This window comes from Taurulus bubalis (assembly GCF_910589615.1).
Source record: "Taurulus bubalis genome assembly, chromosome: 1".
Classification (NCBI taxonomy): domain Eukaryota; kingdom Metazoa; phylum Chordata; class Actinopteri; order Perciformes; family Cottidae; genus Taurulus; species Taurulus bubalis.
Window position 1 is genome coordinate 34,714,193 of NC_136589.1, and position 19,389 is coordinate 34,733,581.

Consider the following 19,389-nt stretch of genomic DNA (forward strand, 5'->3'; position numbering starts at 1 on the left):
CTCGCAGAGGCGGAGCTCCTCGATTGTGAGGCGAAGTCTGACTCGAGCCTGGAGCGAGAGCCAGCAGAAGAAGACTCCAAGGGGGCCGACGGCGGCAAGAAGAGGAAGAGGAAACCGTACCGGCCGGGTAGGGCACCTGATTGAAGGAGACAGCTCCTCTGAAGCGTAAAATGGTGCAGTACATACCCGACGTTGTAGCTGTAGCAAAGCACTGCCATCTCAGGCCCTCTGATATACACAGGGCTCTCTCTTGTGTTTCTGAGCCTTCATGCTGAACGCACTGGACAATTAATAGAACCATACAATCAGACTCGATATATATTAAATCACATTATCCCCGTGATAAATTCCTAATAAATGAATAACTCCTCTGTTCAAGGCATTGGTGGGTTCATGGTCCGCCAGAGGAGCCGTCCAGGTCAGGGTCCAGGCAAAGCCAAACGAGCCCTCTGCAGAAAGGATTCTACTGGCTCCATGTCAGAGAATCCCTTTGGAAAAGATGAGGGTCTGTACCCTTATAATATCTATACCCGTCTGTATTGCAATGGTTTGTCCCCTCAATTCATTTTTATTTATGTGATGTAATTTTTCTCTTTGTTGCAGGGTGGACGGAGACTCTGCCCGATACCCCTGTGGATGAGACGCCTCCTGGACCAGAGGTGCCAGAAAAAATAAAGAAACGCTACCGCAAGAAGAAAACAAAACTGGAGGAAGCTTTTCCCGCCTATCTGCAGGTATGTCCCTTTTGATAGCACACTCTTTTTTTGTATATCTGTCTATAACCACATACAGTAAACCCCTATACAACAGTTCTGTGAGTATATAATATCTACAAATAATGATCTTTTATAATAATCAACTTTTTTATCCATTTAATCAGCTTGTTTTGCAAACACAGTTTCATATCCTAAAAATGGCACCTTCGTGACAAGAAAAATATTGCGTTTGTTAGGACAGCTTATTTCATCAGTTCATTGCAAATCTCTTTTGGTTTTCATTCTTGTGCAAGCCTCCTGTTCATATGCACAGATTGTCTGGTCATGTCATGCCATATCTTCATAAAATCCCTTTTATCTCACCCTTGGGAAGGTTGGGGAATCCAAAGTACATTGCCTGGAAACCACTTACCGAAACTCGGTGCACGGTGCCCCTTCTGTGAGCGTTTTTTGAAAGAGGAACAGCCTAAAGGAACTGACTGTTGAGGATATGCGTCTCTGATCGTGCTCTGTAAATGGCTCCTGTCTGGGTTGTGAATTGACATACAAAAGCTTAACCAGAGATGACTTCGAGGCTCCTTGTCTCGAGCCAGTATCTCAGTGTCACCATTTGTTGGCCAAAACACAGATATTTGTGATGTGCATTAAAGTCTCTGTCAGTGCTGCTCTTTACCCCACCACGGTCGGGGGATGTTCAGTCCAACCTAAAGGTCCAACACAGTGAAGCACATTTCATTAATTATTGAAATAGCCACACGTTGGGCTTTTAATGTCTCTGTGCAGCAGGGAGCCGCAGTTACACGTCTTTGAGGATAGTAGATGACTCGTGGGTATAAGTGGTTTTGGGGGCGGGAGGTGCTGACAAAAGTGAGGTCAGCAGCATCATGTATTAGTTTCTAGCTTCTCTGTTTCACTTTGGTCAGTTCTCATGGGCCTTCAAAGTGTGCTGAATAATTTCTATGTGACATGGGATGTGTTTCCCGAGGATGATGTCAAGAAAGGTACGACGACAGTCCTTGAAGAAAAGTGTCAACACGGAGAATTAACCAGTGCTTTGTGTTGTCATGTTCAGGAAGCCTTCTTTGGAAAGGACCTACTGGACAAAAGCAAGCAGAGCAGGCAGCAGGGGGTCGAATCAGGCTTACTGGAAGAAGGTCAAAGCCAAGTGAAGAGGAAGCACCCCACCACAAGCTTCCTGGACTCTTCATCGGACCCTCTGCTCAGTGCCTCTGCAACATCCCTTCCCACCAGACCAGTAGCAGCACGTACGTGTACACATTTAGTTCTCCAGGGCAAGGGACGTAATGATTCATTGATTCAAAGTGTTGGACTTAACATTAGGTTTTACCAAATCAATTAGACCTTAAAAAAAGGATTCAATGAAGGTGTTGAACAGCCTGACACAACAAGGGTATCTTTTTTATTTTGGGGCATTTTTCACAACGATGTCTCTTATTCGCTTTATTATTATTCCCATTTGTCCCCCCTTGTCCATGCAAGTGGCATTACACAATGAGAGTCTTAACCCTTTTCACACAGGTGTAAATGAGTTTCACAACATGTGTTCAAACCACATGTTCACCTATTCACACAAAACAAAGTCTGTGTTAGGTCAATCAGTGCTCACAGACTCACTTTTACTGAAACCGCAGTAGAAGTGTCTTAATGTTTTAGATACATCCCATTTTAAGGTATTGCATCACATAGTGTGGTAGATATCCAATCAATGATGTTTGGTCCGGTTCCAAAATGCTAAAAAACTGCACTCAGAACTACACACCTGAAAATTAGAAATATGACCACTTGTATCTAGTAGTGTGGTTTAAAAAACGAAAGAAAAAGAAGGGTATGAGTGGTATTACTCTGTGTTAAGACTGATTTCACAATTCAGAAAATGGCGTGCTGTAATTTGGAAAGTTAGAAATAGCAAATAAGCATGACTTTGAAGAAATAAAACACTGTGACTATCGGACAATTAGAAGGAAATTGAACAGTCACAAGGAAAGAGGTTGTAGCACAGAACCTACTGCACCGGTTATGAGGCGGAGGATTTCGCAACAACATTAAATTAATATATAATGGAAGATTGACTGTTCAATCTCTGACTCCTCCAGTTTGCATGTCAAAGTGACCTTGGGCAAGATACTGAACCCCAAATTCTTCCCGAAAGCCTCTCTCCAAAACCTCCGAAGAGTGTGTGTGTGTGTGTGTGCGTGCGTGTAAATGAGCATTTTGATCTTGGTGGGCAGGTTGGCACCTTGTATGGCATTAGTGTAATGTAGTAGTAAAACATGCTTTGAGTGGTCGGACGGCTAGAAAAGTGCTAAATGAATATAAGTACATTTATTATCTTTGGCAGATATTCTCTGGCACTTTAATCAGTTAAATAATGTTGGAAGATTTGCTGTAGTATAACTCAAGCCTTTCAGAATACAGTCAGTTCTTCTCCTGTTTAGTCGAAACCAGACTCTACATGTGACATCAAAACCAATGGTTCCAAATCACCTTCTCATGTTCGTTCAACATCGCCATCAATTATGATTTGTGACGCTTTGGTTTCCTTTCTTTTTTGTTTCTTCTTTCCCCCCTTCCATCTACAGAGACATCTGAGGAACCATTAGTTGATCTATCTGATGTTCTGAACAGTGATGCAGACATCTTGGGAATGCTCGGAAAGCAAGGCAGTGACTCTGGTGCGTCATATATTTCACAGGCAGTCACAGTAGCAAGATTTATTAATAGTCACCTCGCCGTGGGTTTACAAAATCTTCCCGGTTCGGAAATTTCCTCAGACAGAGAGTTTATTTTGCTTTTACCACTTAATGATTATTTATTTTGTATGTCACATTCTTAATTAATACTTTTTAGTTCATCTTTGGTTTTTATCTTTTTTTGCATTGTCTCAAGCGTGTTGTGCTTTTTCTGTTTTCACTATTATAATTTTTTTCACTCATTTTATCTGGTTTTGGGTCCTTGTAGGTCTTGATTTTTGCCCCTTCCAGGTTGACAGCTCACCTCCTCCTTTTGGTAAGGGTGCTATGGCCTACTAATCCCTCGCTTTAGTGCATTCTTCCTCTAACAGTGTTTGTCTCTATTTGAGTGTGCATGCATATAAGCTGCTTCATACTTAGCTTCTCTCTCAATCATTTCAGATTGTTTTAACACTCATAAACTGCTTAGTGCTTACCTAACCCGGTGCACAGTGTTCACTTGAATGCGTATGGTGTGTCAGTCTTTGTTTGTGAGCCTCCTGAGCCCTTTCACAGTGGTGACATTTTTATTTTTTAAATGGATACAAATTCATAGCAGCTTGATAAAACTTACAAGGACATTTTCACATTCAAGAAATTGGCAGTTTAGAAAGCAGAAATTTAGAGGTGGCCTTTGGAGAATGTCCTTCCAGAGACTGTGAATGTCCTTCACAAAGACTGTGAAGGTCTTCTGTTCTTATTCCTGTGGCTGGATGACAAAAAGCATTGCAGTATATGTCCTCCATCTTTTGTAAAAAGAAAACCAACTTTATTCAGCCTACATTTCATCATTTTGTGTGTATGTATGTAAGAGATGGAACGCATAGACAAGAGTAGGACCGTTTTTGCTAGTTGGATAGAAATTCCAGCCTAATTTTGATAGAATCTGACAGCAGTGTATTTTTATGGGTTTTATCCATATTTTGCCACACACACATTGACATGTTGGTGTACCTTTTTTATTGAGAATTATGATGCCTCTTCGCAGTTCCCTAAACACTGCTTTTAAACAACACAGGAACCCCAAGAAGCTGCAATCACTGTTCTGTTTTAATTGCATTCCCCAGGCTGTTAAGACAGTAAACCTGTTCGTACTTCACGTCTATATTTCTGATCACGTTCTTTGTTGGGTATTTTGTCGGTTGTACGTGTCTGTGTGTGTATGTGTGTGCATGCATGTTATGATTTGTTTTTGTATGTCTGTGTGTGTTTCGACAGCTGGTCTGGATATCGGGGCCCTGTCAGACGGTTCCCCAGTGGCGCTCCATTCTCAGGGTGGCCGGAGGACTCCTCGAACCCTCCGAGAGGAACACCTGGATGGCATTCTCAGCCCAGAGCTAGACAAGATGGTCACTGATGGTCAGTGCAGGAGGCCAAACATCCAGACCCTTTCAGTTGTTTCACACTGTTATTTGTAAACTTCCTACAGGATGAATACTGATCTGTTTTCTCCAATTCTCTTGTTGTTCCAGAATCAATTCTCAGCAAACTTTACAAAATTCCAGGTTTGTAGTTTCATCCTTTTTTGCCAAACTGTAAGCTTGGGACCCTCGTTGCCCTGCACTAATGAATGTGACTGTGAGCGGTGTTGTTAAAGCACTTGCGGTTCAGTGTTTTGCTAAACAATGGTTAACGGCTTAGTGAGATGAATTGTACAGGTGTCTTTAAGGCAAAAACAAACAAATGATTTTGCAGTTATCTCATAATAGATACAGGAGGAATGAATTTTGACAATGCAGTTTATTAAACTAACCCACGTTTACTCCTACCTTAATGGGTAATATATGCACACGCAACATCGTACTGTTACTCTGTTACAGAGCTGGAGGGCAAAGATGTGGAGGATCTCTTCACAGCAGTCCTTAGCCCCAGCACGAGCCAACCACAGGTGCCTCACCCCCAGGGTCCAGGGCCCCACCCTGCCACACCTGGCACTAGTATGCCTCACCCCAACGCAGGTACATCATTAAGGACGTTGTCAGAGCAATCTGTTTTTGAAAGTATATGCATCTAATCAACATCTTAAATCGTGTGTGTAGGGAATTCCATGTTTCCAAGGATGCCAATGATCAATGGTATGATGGGACCAAGCCAACGCTTCCCTTCAAATCCAGGAGCAGGACCCTGCATCCCAGAAAATTTCTCCCCCCTCAACCGTATGCCTTTCACTGACAATCCAAGGTAATGTACAAATTCCTTCCTTTGATCTATTAAATATTCACAAAAGTATTTTTTTCTCTGCAAAACCAGCCTCTGGTTGTGATGTAAAGATGAGTTGTTTTCTTTCAGGGATAGAAATTTTAATCAGATGCCTCATGATGCAGTTGGTCCATGGCTCTCCCCTTCCCAAGACTCCGGCCCTACAACCCCTGGACCTCTGGCCGAGGGGGAGACTGAAGCCATGTCAAATGCCCAAAGGAGTACACTCAAGTGGGAGAAGGAGGAAACACTTGGAGAGCTAGCCACCGTTGCACCCGTCCTATATACCAATGTCAATTTCCCCAACCTCAAAGAAGAATACCCAGGTTGGTATATTATATATTTTATGCCTTTTGTCAGTTGTTTTTACTCTTCGTCATTGCTGTTAATTCTGCTTGAAAAAAAAACAACCTTGTATGCCTTTGACTTTTTTGGCATGACAACTCCTGCTTTTATTCTTTCTACAGATTGGTCTACAAGAGTAAAGCAAATTGCAAAACTTTGGAGGAAAGCTAGTTCACAAGACAGGGCCCCATATGTGGTAAGATCATTTATTTGCAGATGTTCTTCAACTATTTTGAAGGCTGAACGTTTTGTACCATGTCAGACATAAAGCTGTCACTACTAGTTACACTGACATATTAGTATGCAGAAGGCAGACTCCTCTATCGCATCTGGCCTCTTGCTTCTTGCCAATGCAATTTGAAATCCGGCCATTCACAAACGAACTAATTAACATAGGAAGGCCTGCTCAGTGTTAGAACTCACTTTGGCCTACGTAATTAAGTTCACTAGAAGTATTGGTATCTGGAAGAGGCCATTTTGAAAGTGTATATTCTAATAAACGATGAATTTATGATTGTTTGGCTATTTTGCCACTGGTTACATGGTAGCAGTTCTCTTTCATGGCTTTTGTTTGATTTACAGCAACAGATGACCTCCATCTTTTTTGCATATACAGTACTAAGAGGTCAAGTTATAGTGTGGGTAAAATGGCATAGAACATCAATCAAATGTGCTTTACCGAATCAAGATCAATTTAAATGTTATTTTTAATATCCATGGAGTGCTTTATCCAGCCATGCCCCGATTGTATGTCAGCAAGCCACCCTTTTTTTCACTGTCACCACCAAGTGTCAAATCTGCAACATGAATGGCCGTTCCCTCGCATTGACGTATTAAAACAAATACTATGAAAGAGTTTAATGTTACATAAACACTAGTTTGGCAGGAGTAGGAGTGACATTTCTCCAGTTTCACACTTGTTGAAAATGTTGAAGGCCTGGATCGACAACCATATTTTGTTCTGCAATGCTATGTTCACGAATTATATTCTAGTATTCATGTTGGATATGTTTTTGTTTTGTGATTGATTTGCTGTTTAGCAAAAGGCAAGAGATAACCGAGCAGCCCTGCGCATCAACAAAGTCCAGATGTCGAATGAGACGGTGAAGAGGCACCAACCGCAGCAACAGCCCCCTGAGGTGTTTGATCCCAACATACCACTAGACACAGAACTGCTGTTTAAAGACCCTTTGAAACCAAAAGAGTCAGAGCATGAACAAGAGTGGAAGTTTAGACAGGTAAGAGTGTATGCAATGAAGTCAGGGAATGCAGCGGCAGGTCCACATTATATTAAGACAGCTAAGAAGTGGTGGTTTAGTAAAGCTCCCTAAACAACTGCACTATCCTCCACATTAACCCTGATGACATTGGTGGTTAGTAGGTCCAGTTCATTTTTGGCATGAGACTGATATTTGCGGCATCCTTTTTTTGATGTCTAATCCCAATTTTCACTGTGCCCTTCCAACAGCAAATGAGGCAGAAAAGCAAACAGCAAGCCAAAATTGAAGCCACTCAGAAATTGGAGCAAGTTAAGAATGAGCAACTACTACAGCAGCAGCAGCAGTCAGAGGGAGATGGCAACAACAGTGGAAACCAGAGCCCAGCCTCCCAGCCCAGCAATGGAAGCATGTCTCCCATACACCAACTCAATTCTAAAGACGGCTTTGCCAGGCCGCAGCTACCAGGGACGCCCACTTCAGGTCCCCCAGAGGATGTGTTCTTACGACCACCTCCTCCCCCTCCATCTGGCTCTTCCTCCCAACCTCAGTCCCCACAGGTATTCTCACCAGGTTCCTCTGGTTCCAGACCCTCTTCTCCATGGGACCCATATGCCAAGATGGTTGGGACCCCAAGACCGCCAAATACATGTCGCAGAATGCCTGTGGAATCTGGTAAATCCCCAACGTCCATGATGGAGCAGCAGGACAGAGGGAGGCCCTCTCCTGCTCATGAATCTTTTGGCTCTCCAACATCCATGAGTAGTGACCCGTATGCCAAACCACCTGACACCCCAAGGCCAACAGGGGAAATGGACCCTTTCCTGAAGCCCATGGGTCCCCCCAGGGCCAGTCAGGCTGCTCAGGGAAGGCCCCCAATGGGTTCTCCAGGCAGAGACCCATACTCGAGGCCCATGATAAGAAATGAGGCCTATCAGCGCATGGCCCAGAACAGGATGATCTTGTCTGACCCTTATTCAAGACCTTTACTAACACCAATCCCTGGAAGTAATGAGTCTGGCTCAGTCCCTCTGTTCAAAACACCTATGCCCCCTCCTCAGGCTCAGGATCCCTTCAACCGACCAGGTCTACATCCTTCTGACAGGTTCTCCCAGAATCAGCAAATGGACCCCTATGCTCAGCCTCCACATACTCCAAGACCATCCGGGAATGAGAACTTCACCAGCCCTCCTAGAATGGGCCAACATCACCCTCAGGTGCACCAATATGCTCAGCCAGGACCAATGACTCAAATGTCTAGAAACCCCTATGCCCATGCACCTTCCACTCCGAGACCTGACCACTTCACATATGACCCCTTCGCCCAGCCCCCTGGGCCCAACAAGCCAGCTACTGACCCTTTCTCTCAGTCTACAGGCAATCAACGATCCATCAATGAACCTGGTGCTCAACCTCGGCCATTTTTTGAGCCCTATGCCCGACCTCCCGGCACCCCACGTCCACATGACAACTATTCAAACACCCCTAACCAATCCTCAGACCCTTACTCACAAGCGCCCTCTACTCCTCGCCCCAGTGGGATGAACCAGTTCACGCATCAGCCGCACCCTGGACAGAGGATGTCACCTTCCCACTCAGTGGACCCTTATGCTCAGCCACCAGGTACTCCACGACCCTCTGTTGGAGAACGTTTTTCTAAGTCACCGGGCAGCCAGAGGGGGACCATAGAGCCATTTACTAGTACACCTGGGACATCTAGGCCAGGGAGCAGTGACATGTTTTCCCAGCCTGGGACTCCCAGACCAATGCTTAATGACCCCTACGCCCAGCCTCCAGGGACCCCACGGCCTGGTCCTGATGTACTCAGCAGACAAGGGCCAAGGCTAGGACTAATGGGAAGCCAGGATCCTTTCTCCCAACCTCAAGGCAGACTTCATGAGCCCTTCCCTCATCCAGGCTCACAAACACCAAAACACCAAAGTATTTCAGAAGATGGATTTACTCAGTCACCCTCCAGAAGACCCATTCAGACACCTGGCCATGACCCATATGAGCAAGGCCCCATGACTCCTCGTCCACATTCGATAGAGAAAATGGAAATGAAAGATCAATCATGTGTAGGGAACAATGGAACAGTCCTTCATGACCCAGGTCAACTGTCTAACAACCCACAAATGTCTGGTATTTCCTCTGAGGGTGTTGCTCTCGCTGAGAGTGAGGAAAGACTCAGACAGGTACTTGAATAGCGCCTATGTTCCATTCAAAATCGAATCACTCATACGTTACTATTGCAATTTTATTTTTAACAATGTTTATGAAGATAATTTTTTTTTTTTTTTTACAAACTGGGTCATCGTTTTATGATGTTTTACATACATAGACATTTCTAGTTCAACACAGCAAGAACCAGAAACTGTCAGATCACCACACAGCTGAACAACGCCCCACCCCCTTAAGCCATATTATGTACCCCATTTACTTAAAGGCAAAACCTGAGCGCAACGGAAACTTCTTTTGTAATCCTTCATTCCTTAGAACTGTCTGAGTGCACATCTATCAATGGCAGGTTAAAGTTGGATCAGGATCTTCAGACAAGTATAGCAGATATAGTTGGTAATAATAATTATAATAATATAATAATAATTATACATGTGCCTTCGTTTTCTTTTCCAAAGAAATATATTGAAACTGGGGGTTTGTTTACCACCTGTCTAAATATCTGACCATGGCTGCTTCTTGTTTTGAACCTACAATGAACACTCTTGTCCAAATATTCACAGAAAAACATACAAACAAAAGTGAGTACAATGGTTTTATATCAAATGGGAAGGACTGCCATCTAAAAAATATTAGTTTTGTTTCCCGCCTAGGTAGATGAATATCTTGTTGCCATGCAGCCAATCAAATCTTTGCTTAAAGCAGTAACGTCAACATTCTCTCATAATCAACAGCCGCCTGCGAACGACACAATAGCCACAGATTATGAACAACAACCACATCATCTTTCCTGCTTAAGTCTCCTTCCTATCCAGCTTACAAATATGAACATGGGTTTTGCTTGTTAAACGAGCCATCAAACAAAAATTCTACTGGGGAAAAGTACTCTGCTAACTTATACGCTTATCTCGATTACATTTTATAGTATGTTTTTTTTTAGCTAAATAGGAACATGTGAGAGGTGCAGAAAGTGAAAACTGTGGAGTTTAAGTAGGATGAGCTGTCTTAACAGCTAGAAATACAGTATTTTTGTAAGCTACACTTGGCCCATTTATCTTGTTAAGGCTTAAATGTATGTATGCTTGTTATGTTTTTTAGCGACAACGAATTAGAGAGCTAATCCTCAAGCAGCAGCAACAGAGGAGTGCTATTCGACAGGAAAGGGGCCCTCAAGAGCCTGCTGGCAACATAAACCCAGGAACACCACGACCGTGGCCCCAGGAGGGCCCTGGGCATCAGGGGGAAATGTTCAACCGGCCGCCACCACCTTATCCTGGACAAGGACCCATGAGAGGGCCAATGCGGTTTCCTGGACCGTTTCCAGGTGATCAGCGTATCCCTTTCCCTAATGAGGGACAACTCCAAAGGGGCCCACATCCTGGAGATCCTAATTTGAGACATCAGGGACCAAGGTTTGTGTGATGTTGTTCTTTTTAGTACATTTATGTGTTTCAGATGTATGTAATTTGTAAAAGATACATGTTTTTCTTTTTTTTTTATACTATTTTAGGTTTGCATTTCCACCTGGGGTTCTTGGACCTCATGGGTCCCAAGAGTTCTTTCCTCGGGGGCAACATCCAATGCAGGATGTTCCTCCTCAAATGCGACGGTCCATGTCTGTTGAAATGGCAAAGAGTATGGGAGGCAACCCTATGGGGCTTCCCCAGCACTTCCCACCGCGTGGTATGCCAGTGCAGCAGCACAACATCATGGGCCAGCCTTTTATTGAGCTGCGACACAGAGCCATAGAAAACAGGCCACGTATGTCATTTCCCCCTGGTGCCATGCAAGGGCACATGGATCTCAATTTGCAGGGTCAAAGACTACAAGGCTTTCAAGGAACACTTGATTCCAGGTTCCCTTTTAATCAGGGGCCCAGGATGGTGGACCCCATGGCCAGCCACACTGGCCATGTACAGCTATCTGCCAGCATGGACAATCTTCATCAGCATGCTCAAATGTCAGGAAACCACACACTCAGACAATCTCATTTGATGAGGTCCATGAGCCAGCCTTCTTCAAATGAGAACCAGAACATGGCAGCATCTATGATCCTGACTGCACCCCCTGCTGGGCAGACTGAGTCCGGCAGTGATGGCATAGAGGAGAAACTGGATGCAGAAGAATCAGCCGTCAAAGATCTTGAGGATGTGGAGGTGAAAGACTTGGTGGATGCTGACTTGGAAAATCTAAATTTGGATCCTGAAGATGGCAAAGACTTAGATCTAGAGACGAATGACCTCCACCTTGATGACTTCCTAACATCTGGGAAATTTGACATCATTGCCTACACAGACCCTGACCTAGATGACATCAAGAAAGACATGTTTAATGAGGAACTGGATCTCAGTGATCCTATGGATTATAATGCAGACACCACAGACATCAACAAAAACTCAAGCACAAGTGGCGCGTCATCCAGTTCAGCATCTGTTTCTGCAAAGTCAGAGGCCTGTGGTGTTCCGTTTTCAGCTGAAGTCAAGCTGGAAGCCCCTGGGAGTCAGGACTCTGTTTCTTTGGCACTTGGGAAAGAAATTAAAACAGAGGCCAGAGACTGTCAGAATGTTGGAGACCATCAAGCCACTGGAAACACCTTAACCTCAACCCAGCAGGGGGTGCTCTCTGACTCCACCCCTGTCCTGTCTAGTTTACTCATAAAGCAGCAGCCGGAGGAACAGTCATTAAATCCTATCGTGGAATCTGTCAGTCAAGGAGTTAACCTCATGCCCCAGCCGAACCAAGCCTCTGACACTCAGCATACCTCTGGACTTACAATACCCGACGCGAACTCTGCAGGAGAAACTTCGATGAGTGACTTTGGGGAAGACGATCAGCTGGGGCTAGCCTCTGCATTGGCCGAGAGTGGTCTGGACCAGAGCGGTCTCACCCTGGCCCAGCAGGTAGCGTTGAACCAGGCGCTGGGTCAGCACGGCCATCTACACCGTCCTCTTCTGCTGGAGGAGCAGCCACTGCTATTGCAGGACCTTCTAGACCAGGAGAGGCAGGAGCAACAGCAACAGAGGCAGATGCAAGCCATGATACGACAGCGCTCCAGCGACTCCTTCTTCCCCAACATCGGTAAATTATTTAGGCCACAACTTCTATTTGTCGCCGTGGGTCATGTTTGAGATTACGTCTTTTCTGAGAGTGCATTATTTGTCATTTGCAGATTTTGATGCCATCACTGATCCCATCATGAAAGCTAAAATGGTTGCTCTGAAAGGCATCAACAAAGTCATGGTTCAGAACAACATGGGGATGACCCCAATGGTCATGAACAGGTAAAAGGTTCACCTTTCTTTAGTAGAACATGTAATACTGGTAGTGGGAGTGTATGTATTGGTTTAGGTTTTAAAGTAGTGTTGATCCCAACCTATTGGGCCAGCCATTATGATAGTGTAGAACTATTGGTAGAATGGTGACAGTGATTTGATTGGATGACTAAAATGTGTGTTGTTATTGCTCTATCACAGATTTCCTCCTGGTCCTGCTACACCTTGTCCTGAAAGCACACCGCTTCCTCCACAAGTTGTTGGGCAGGTAATTGAATCATCAATCTGCTTGAATGTTATATAAAACAATATAATGAAAAAGATCTAAATTGCAAATATATAACATATTTGTCAACCTTGATTTCAGGATGGCAAATTGACACAGGTATCAAGACCGAATCCCCCAAACTTTGGACCAGGGTTTGTCAGTAAGTTCTCTTAAAATTCATATGCATTTTCAACTGTTTGGTTTGAAGGTCTGTCAAGCCTTGAAATGTTAAGATGTTTGTTTTTCATGCTGTCAAGATTGCTAACAAAAAGGTTTTTCTTCTTTCAGATAATGCTCAGAGGGCTCAGTACGAGGAGTGGCTCCAGGAGACTCAGCAACTACTTCAAATGCAGCAGAAGTTTCTGGAAGAGAAGATTGGGGCACACAGGAAGTCTAAGAAAGCCCTGTCTGCCAAGCAGAGAACAGCTAAGAAGGCGGGGAGAGAGTTCCCTGAGGAGGACACTGAGCAGCTCAAACATGTCACAGAGCAGCAGGGTGTAGTACAGAAACAACTGGAGCAGGTAAATGTTTGGCATGTCAAGCTCCACCACTGAATTTTATCTCCGCCCTCTTCTGAACAATGGCAGTCCTGAGCATTGTCCTTTCATTGGACCTATGAAGCAGAGTTTAATGTTTAAACTAGCTATCTGGCCCTCCACCAGAAGTAGTTGTCTACATGCCGAGCGTGCTTACGACTGTGTTGGTTGATGTGTGGCACTCAAATAAGGTATTTCTGAATAACAGATGGAAAAAAACTTTATTTAACCAAAAATACTATACTATTGTAGACATTTACTTTCTGAACAAACTTGGAAAAAATAATATCCAAACAAACTGAGTGATTTAAAACACAAAGGCTTGTGTCTGCGCTGCAACCTGCTTCAATTCCCTAAAAGAACAGTGTTAAAAAGAATGTTCTTCGCTGGTTGTACTTTCCAACTTCTGCTTTAAAATTAAATTCTTCAGTTTCTGTTTGAAATTAAAATCGTACAGCTCTTCCCTTGGGTAAACCCGTGTCCTCATGCATTTGTTTTGCTAATGTGATAAAACGCCTTGAAAGTGATACACAAATCCTTTGTAAATATCAGAGAACCTCAATAACATTTTTTTAAATATATGTTTTATGTTCTTTTTCAGATTCGCAAGCAGCAGAAGGAGCACGCTGAACTTATAGAGGAGTACCGAGTGAAACAACAGCAAAACAATATGACACCCATAATGCCTGGGATGCACCCAATGCCAGGCCCTGCTGGTATGGTCCCGAGTGGCCCTCCAATTGTCCAACCTCCTCTGAACCCCATAATGCAGATGCCACTTCACCCTGGCCAGCCAAATCCACCTCCCTGTATCCCCAACCCACCACCTGGGTGGCATCCTGGTGCGCCCATGCCCATGGCAGGACCGGGAATGCCACCCATAATGCCCCCCCAGGTACCTGTGGGAAATCCCGGCCAACCTCATCAGATGCCAATGGGTAACGTACCTCAACACTCACAAATGCCTGTGGATCCCCAGGCACCACCAGCTCCTCCAGGTGGTGTAAAACCAATACAGGGAAGTGGTGTGAAGTTCGATGACAACAACCCATTCAGTGAAGGCTTTCAGGAGCGGGAGAGGAGGGAGAGGCTCAGGGAGCAGCAGGAGAGACAGCGGGTGCAGCTAATGCAGGAAGTTGAACGACAGAGAGCCCTGAAACACCGTATGGAAATGGAGCAGCAAGGGATGATGGGGCCAGATGGGAACATGGCCCCACTCGCTCAGATGCCGTTTTTTAATGCAGAGCTGCCACAGGACTTCATGCAGCCTCAGCGGCCTCCTCTGCAGCAACAGCAACAACTTGCACCAATGTTCCCCCAGCAGCAGGGCATGCAGCCTGGTATGCGCTCACCACCCGGGACGTTCATGCAAGGTGAAAGGAGGGCCATGATGGGCAATGGAATGATGCCCCGTGACATGGGGTCTGGCTTTGGGCCTGATAATCTTACCCTACAAGCACCTAATTTTTCCCAGGGTCAACCCAGACCTCGTCAGTTCAATGGGCCAGGAATGATGCTTCCGATGCCGGGTGAGGGTCCACCATTTGGTGACTCAGCTACACCTCTACCATCTAACTTTCCAGGCTCAGGTCAGTCTCTAATCCAGCTCTACTCCAACATCATTCCAGACGAGAAGGGGAAAAAGAAAAGGAACCGCAAAAAGAAGAAGGACGATGACGCAGATTCAGTCAAGACACCTTCAACTCCACACTCGGACCTTACTGCCCCGCTCACACCGTGTGTCTCAGACACCTCCTCAACTCCAACCAGAAACACCCATCTATTTGGTGAGCAGGACTTGTCAAGGTCCCCCTTACTGGGATCTTCCACCCCCAGTCACTCAGAGCTGGAGAGGCAGCTTTCTGGAGGGCAAACTGGACACCCTGGTGTCTCATCAGACATAACAAGAACCCAGGCTCAGGAACATGACAGGATCCTTAACAACATAAAGCTGGAGCAGACGGATGCCAGTGAGTGTCATGGGCCACGGGACGGGCCCATCGGCTCAGACATGAGCTCTGTGAAGCAGGAGGGTAAAAAAGGGAGTATGTCTCCCTTCGCTGCAGGGCAAAGTCCAAACAAGGGGGAGGCTGGCAATGAACTACTGAAACACCTTCTGAAGAACAAGAGTACACCTCCACCCGGATTGTCCCAGCAGAGGTTGGAGGAGAGCATGCGCTTGGAAGAGGAGGAGCTGGCAGACTGCAAAGCCCTGCTGAGGCAAAGCTCCATGGACAGCAATGGGGTCAGTATTTATGTTAGTCATACAGCCAGAGCGCTGAGTGATCAACATAGTGAGTCATAGATGGGCTAGCTGATTCAGATAGGGGCCGTGTCATAGTTAAATTGGTATGAGTCATAGCTGTCGGTTTTTGAATGAGTCATTGTTCTGTGTTTGAAAACGTCCAACTTGGAGCCATAATGCTGCCCAAGTAATCTGAAGTAAAGTCATGCGTTTTAATGCAAAACCATATTTTTCTCATCTCCAGGCGTACTCTGATGGCCTCCCAGACTTCCCTGGACCTGTGCTCCTTGAACAGGAGAAGAAGAAAGGGAGGAACAAGAGGGCTCCGAAAGGAGGGGAGAAACCTGCATCTCGCTACAAGAAGAGGAAGAAGGAAGGGGATGAGAGGCAACTGATGCATTCTGGCCCTGACACTGTAATGAATCAAATCAAACAGGTAAGATTGATTTCTTCACCGTATAACCCTAAAGTGGTTGAAGCTGCACCACTGCACATCTTCGGGAACAAAGGATGGTAGAAAGATTATAGCTTGGAATGTGAATACTTTATTCAGAATTTTACAGTATTAATTACTGCCAGGATAGTAAATGGTCTCCACTGAGTCCACAGACACAAACTTCACATATCATAAGCATATTATTGTAATTAAGTACTTGTTGGATGGCAATTGCACACACAGGTATTAGAATCTGTTATTATTCAGGAGAGTGGAATTGTGATTATATACCAAGTCGCTCATTGATTGAGGTTTATTAATTCATTAACTTCATGAATCTGACTCGCTCATTAGAAATGTAGCACAATATCATCCCATTGTCACATTTAATGTAGCTCAGCAAAACCAAATGACAATGCACTTTGTATTGCTTGTTTCTTACAAGTATCAGTCTGGCTGAAAGGGAAATTATGACCACGACTGTTTGGCTTTGAGCAGTTAAAAGCCTCATCGTTGGACAGTTCACGGTTTGATTTTGCCTCCCATTTACCTGCCTTGTTCTGTGGTCTGCACACAGCAAGGTTGATGACTGCACCTGGGATTAGACTTTAAAATTTGTATTATTATTCTTCCAATAGTCAATCCAAACTCGAGGCCGCAGTCTCAGAGCTTTTAGGTTACTTTTTCCGGGCATTTTACAGGCAGTGAAAGAACTATGTAATGGCATAACCCTGCACACCAAACCCATGACTAAGATTAATGCTTGAACTGGCAATCAATCCATCCATCCATCCATCTATCTAAGATTAATAATGCTGGTTATGCAAGGTTAATCATAAATATAATGTATGTTATATAAGCTCTTTTTATTTATATATATATATATATATATATATATATATATATATATATATATATATATATATATATATATATATATATACATATTATAATATATACAATGTTTACATACATTATATATATATACATATTATAATATATACAATGTTTACATACATTATATATATAATGTAAACATTGTATAATTGTGTTTGTCTGGTGCTGTTTTTCTCTCCTGACACAGCAGCTCTCCCTGCTGCCCCTAATGGAGCCACTGATTGGGATCAACTTTGCCCATTTCGCTCCCTATGGCAGCGGCCAGCTCAATGGAGAGAACCTCCTGGCTGGTACCTTTGGCAGCGCCTCACTCGACGGAGTGTCCGACTATTACTCCCAGCTGGCCTACAAGGTGAGATCTGCTCACCATACCAAGTTGGAACTGGATAAACAGGGGATGTATGTTTCGTGTGTGTGCAGCATGTGATGACACTGCATTGGTTCTGGTTCCTACAGCAGAGTAACCTCAGCAATCCACCGACGCCTCCGGCGTCTCTTCCTCCGACCCCACCGCCTGTGAACCGACAGAAAATGATCAACGGATTTGCCACGACGGAAGAGTTAGCCAGCAAAGCTGCTGCCATGGGTAAGCATTCAAGAGGATGTACCTTTTTAAACGGTATACGATGAAGGATTTATCTAAGGACTAACAATGTATTGACTCATATAATAGTAATCCCTCTCAATGATCACTTGAGACCCAATGGCGGTAATTTAAATTTGTTACTGTGTTTGGGACATTTCTGGGTGTGAAAGTGCAGGCTTTCATCTAAGAGGAAGCTACGAAAATGCCAAACTAAACGCAAATATTGCGAGGGGAAAGCTTATTTTGAAAGAGTGTATCTGGGGTTGGTTTTCACTTCCGCTGTCGCATGTGATGCTGCAGGTGGTACAGTGGGCTTTGGAGTGGACAGCTTTCCATGTTGTATCGACATTACAAGATGTTCCCCCTTTATCTCACACTTTATCATCGTTCATCTCGGAACGAGCATTATTTCCATCACTATGAGCCAGTATACTGTGAACAGTCGTGTTGACATTGTGCTCCTGTTTCATACAGTGTCCAAAGGCCTGGTCCCAAAGCCACTACATGTCCCATTTAGGACTGAGGAAGACCTTCTAGCCCGGGCCATTGCACAGGGTCCCAAAACTGTGGATGTTCCGGCCTCCCTCCCCACCCCTCCTCACAATAACCAGGAGGAGCTCAGGTAAAATCCCTTCTTAAGGGCTCTTGCCGCCATTAACGGTTGTCAAATAATTTGTTTGTGTTGATCGCTCATGTCAACATTTCATGATAATGGGTTTTGGGCTGCATGGTCTTGACAGAGGTGGTTAATATTTTGTTTCTCCTCCCAAAATGATGACAGCAACAGAGGACAGGAGCCTTGCAAGGACAGGGACACACCGGACAGTTTTGTTCCATCCTCATCTCCTGAAAGCGTGGTTGGCATGGAGATCAGTCGCTACCCAGACCTGTCTCTGGTGAAGGAAGAGCTGCCGTCCCCCTGCCTGTCTCCTATCCTCCCCATGCTTCCAGCGCCTGACGGGAAAGGTAAAAACACACATAATTCCCACATAATGATGGCACAGGTGAAACATTTATTCCTGCGACTCTAATCATAATTAATTGGATGTTTATGAAATTGAAATAACTCCAGCGTACCTTACACATGCGTTGGCAAACTTTCATGCATATGCTCCTTTTTTTATTTTCCAGCATCGAAAATCAAACTGCAGGATATCAAAACGGAGCCCGCTGCGATGTTCTTCGGCTCCCCCTTTGGCTCCATGTCTAATGATTCTAAACAAGGGCTGGTGTCTGTAGCTATCACACTGAGACCAGCTGCAGCAGAGGTAGGAATACGTAATACGTGGTTTCAAAGAAAGTCAGCAAAGACTTAAAAGTTTGGATTGAGTCAGAAATTCTGCCAAATTCCAGGGATGTAAATGTAATCGACTATACTTGTATCAGAACATCACAGGTGTGGTGGCGGCCATTTCAGACCTACTGTGTGTAAAGATCCCAAGTAGCTACGAGGTCAGCAGCACCCCAGACAGGGGGCACCCAGCAATGCTCGGCGGTCCAAGGGTGGGCCCCCATGGCATGGAGCCTCGGCATCCTATGCTCTTCCACGGACAAGTAGACAATGGAGGGCTCCACGGACGGCCGGGACAGATGATGAGGCCCAGTGGCGCGCATGCAATGATGCAACAGCAGCAGGCACATCATTTCCGTTTCCATCCCAATAGCCCAGGTGAGGGAGTAAAACTAAATTAAATAAGAGCATTTTTAATTGAAAGTCATGTCTGATTAAAGCTAAATATAATGA

General features: G+C 44.7%; 1 protein-coding gene across 1 annotated transcript in view; it reads left to right on the forward strand.

Annotated features, from left to right (window-relative positions):
• Positions 1–19,389, forward strand: part of kmt2cb (lysine (K)-specific methyltransferase 2Cb) — a gene marked incomplete at its 5' end in the record, with an annotated part of 53,729 nt that overhangs the window by 29,315 nt on the left and 5,025 nt on the right. The window contains 28 exons of the mRNA XM_079220670.1: positions 8–127; positions 380–505; positions 604–734; positions 1,789–1,981; positions 3,317–3,409; positions 3,696–3,743; positions 4,685–4,825; positions 4,939–4,971; positions 5,287–5,424; positions 5,506–5,647; positions 5,756–5,991; positions 6,133–6,206; positions 7,051–7,248; positions 7,479–9,422; positions 10,504–10,817; positions 10,916–12,483; positions 12,575–12,686; positions 12,879–12,945; positions 13,045–13,105; positions 13,234–13,466; positions 14,083–15,726; positions 15,971–16,162; positions 17,247–17,411; positions 17,516–17,645; positions 18,120–18,267; positions 18,427–18,611; positions 18,777–18,913; positions 19,032–19,314. Coding sequence (XP_079076796.1) covers positions 8–127; positions 380–505; positions 604–734; positions 1,789–1,981; positions 3,317–3,409; positions 3,696–3,743; positions 4,685–4,825; positions 4,939–4,971; positions 5,287–5,424; positions 5,506–5,647; positions 5,756–5,991; positions 6,133–6,206; positions 7,051–7,248; positions 7,479–9,422; positions 10,504–10,817; positions 10,916–12,483; positions 12,575–12,686; positions 12,879–12,945; positions 13,045–13,105; positions 13,234–13,466; positions 14,083–15,726; positions 15,971–16,162; positions 17,247–17,411; positions 17,516–17,645; positions 18,120–18,267; positions 18,427–18,611; positions 18,777–18,913; positions 19,032–19,314 — 8,856 coding nt within the window. The remainder of the gene's footprint in view (positions 1–7; positions 128–379; positions 506–603; positions 735–1,788; positions 1,982–3,316; positions 3,410–3,695; positions 3,744–4,684; positions 4,826–4,938; positions 4,972–5,286; positions 5,425–5,505; positions 5,648–5,755; positions 5,992–6,132; positions 6,207–7,050; positions 7,249–7,478; positions 9,423–10,503; positions 10,818–10,915; positions 12,484–12,574; positions 12,687–12,878; positions 12,946–13,044; positions 13,106–13,233; positions 13,467–14,082; positions 15,727–15,970; positions 16,163–17,246; positions 17,412–17,515; positions 17,646–18,119; positions 18,268–18,426; positions 18,612–18,776; positions 18,914–19,031; positions 19,315–19,389) is intronic.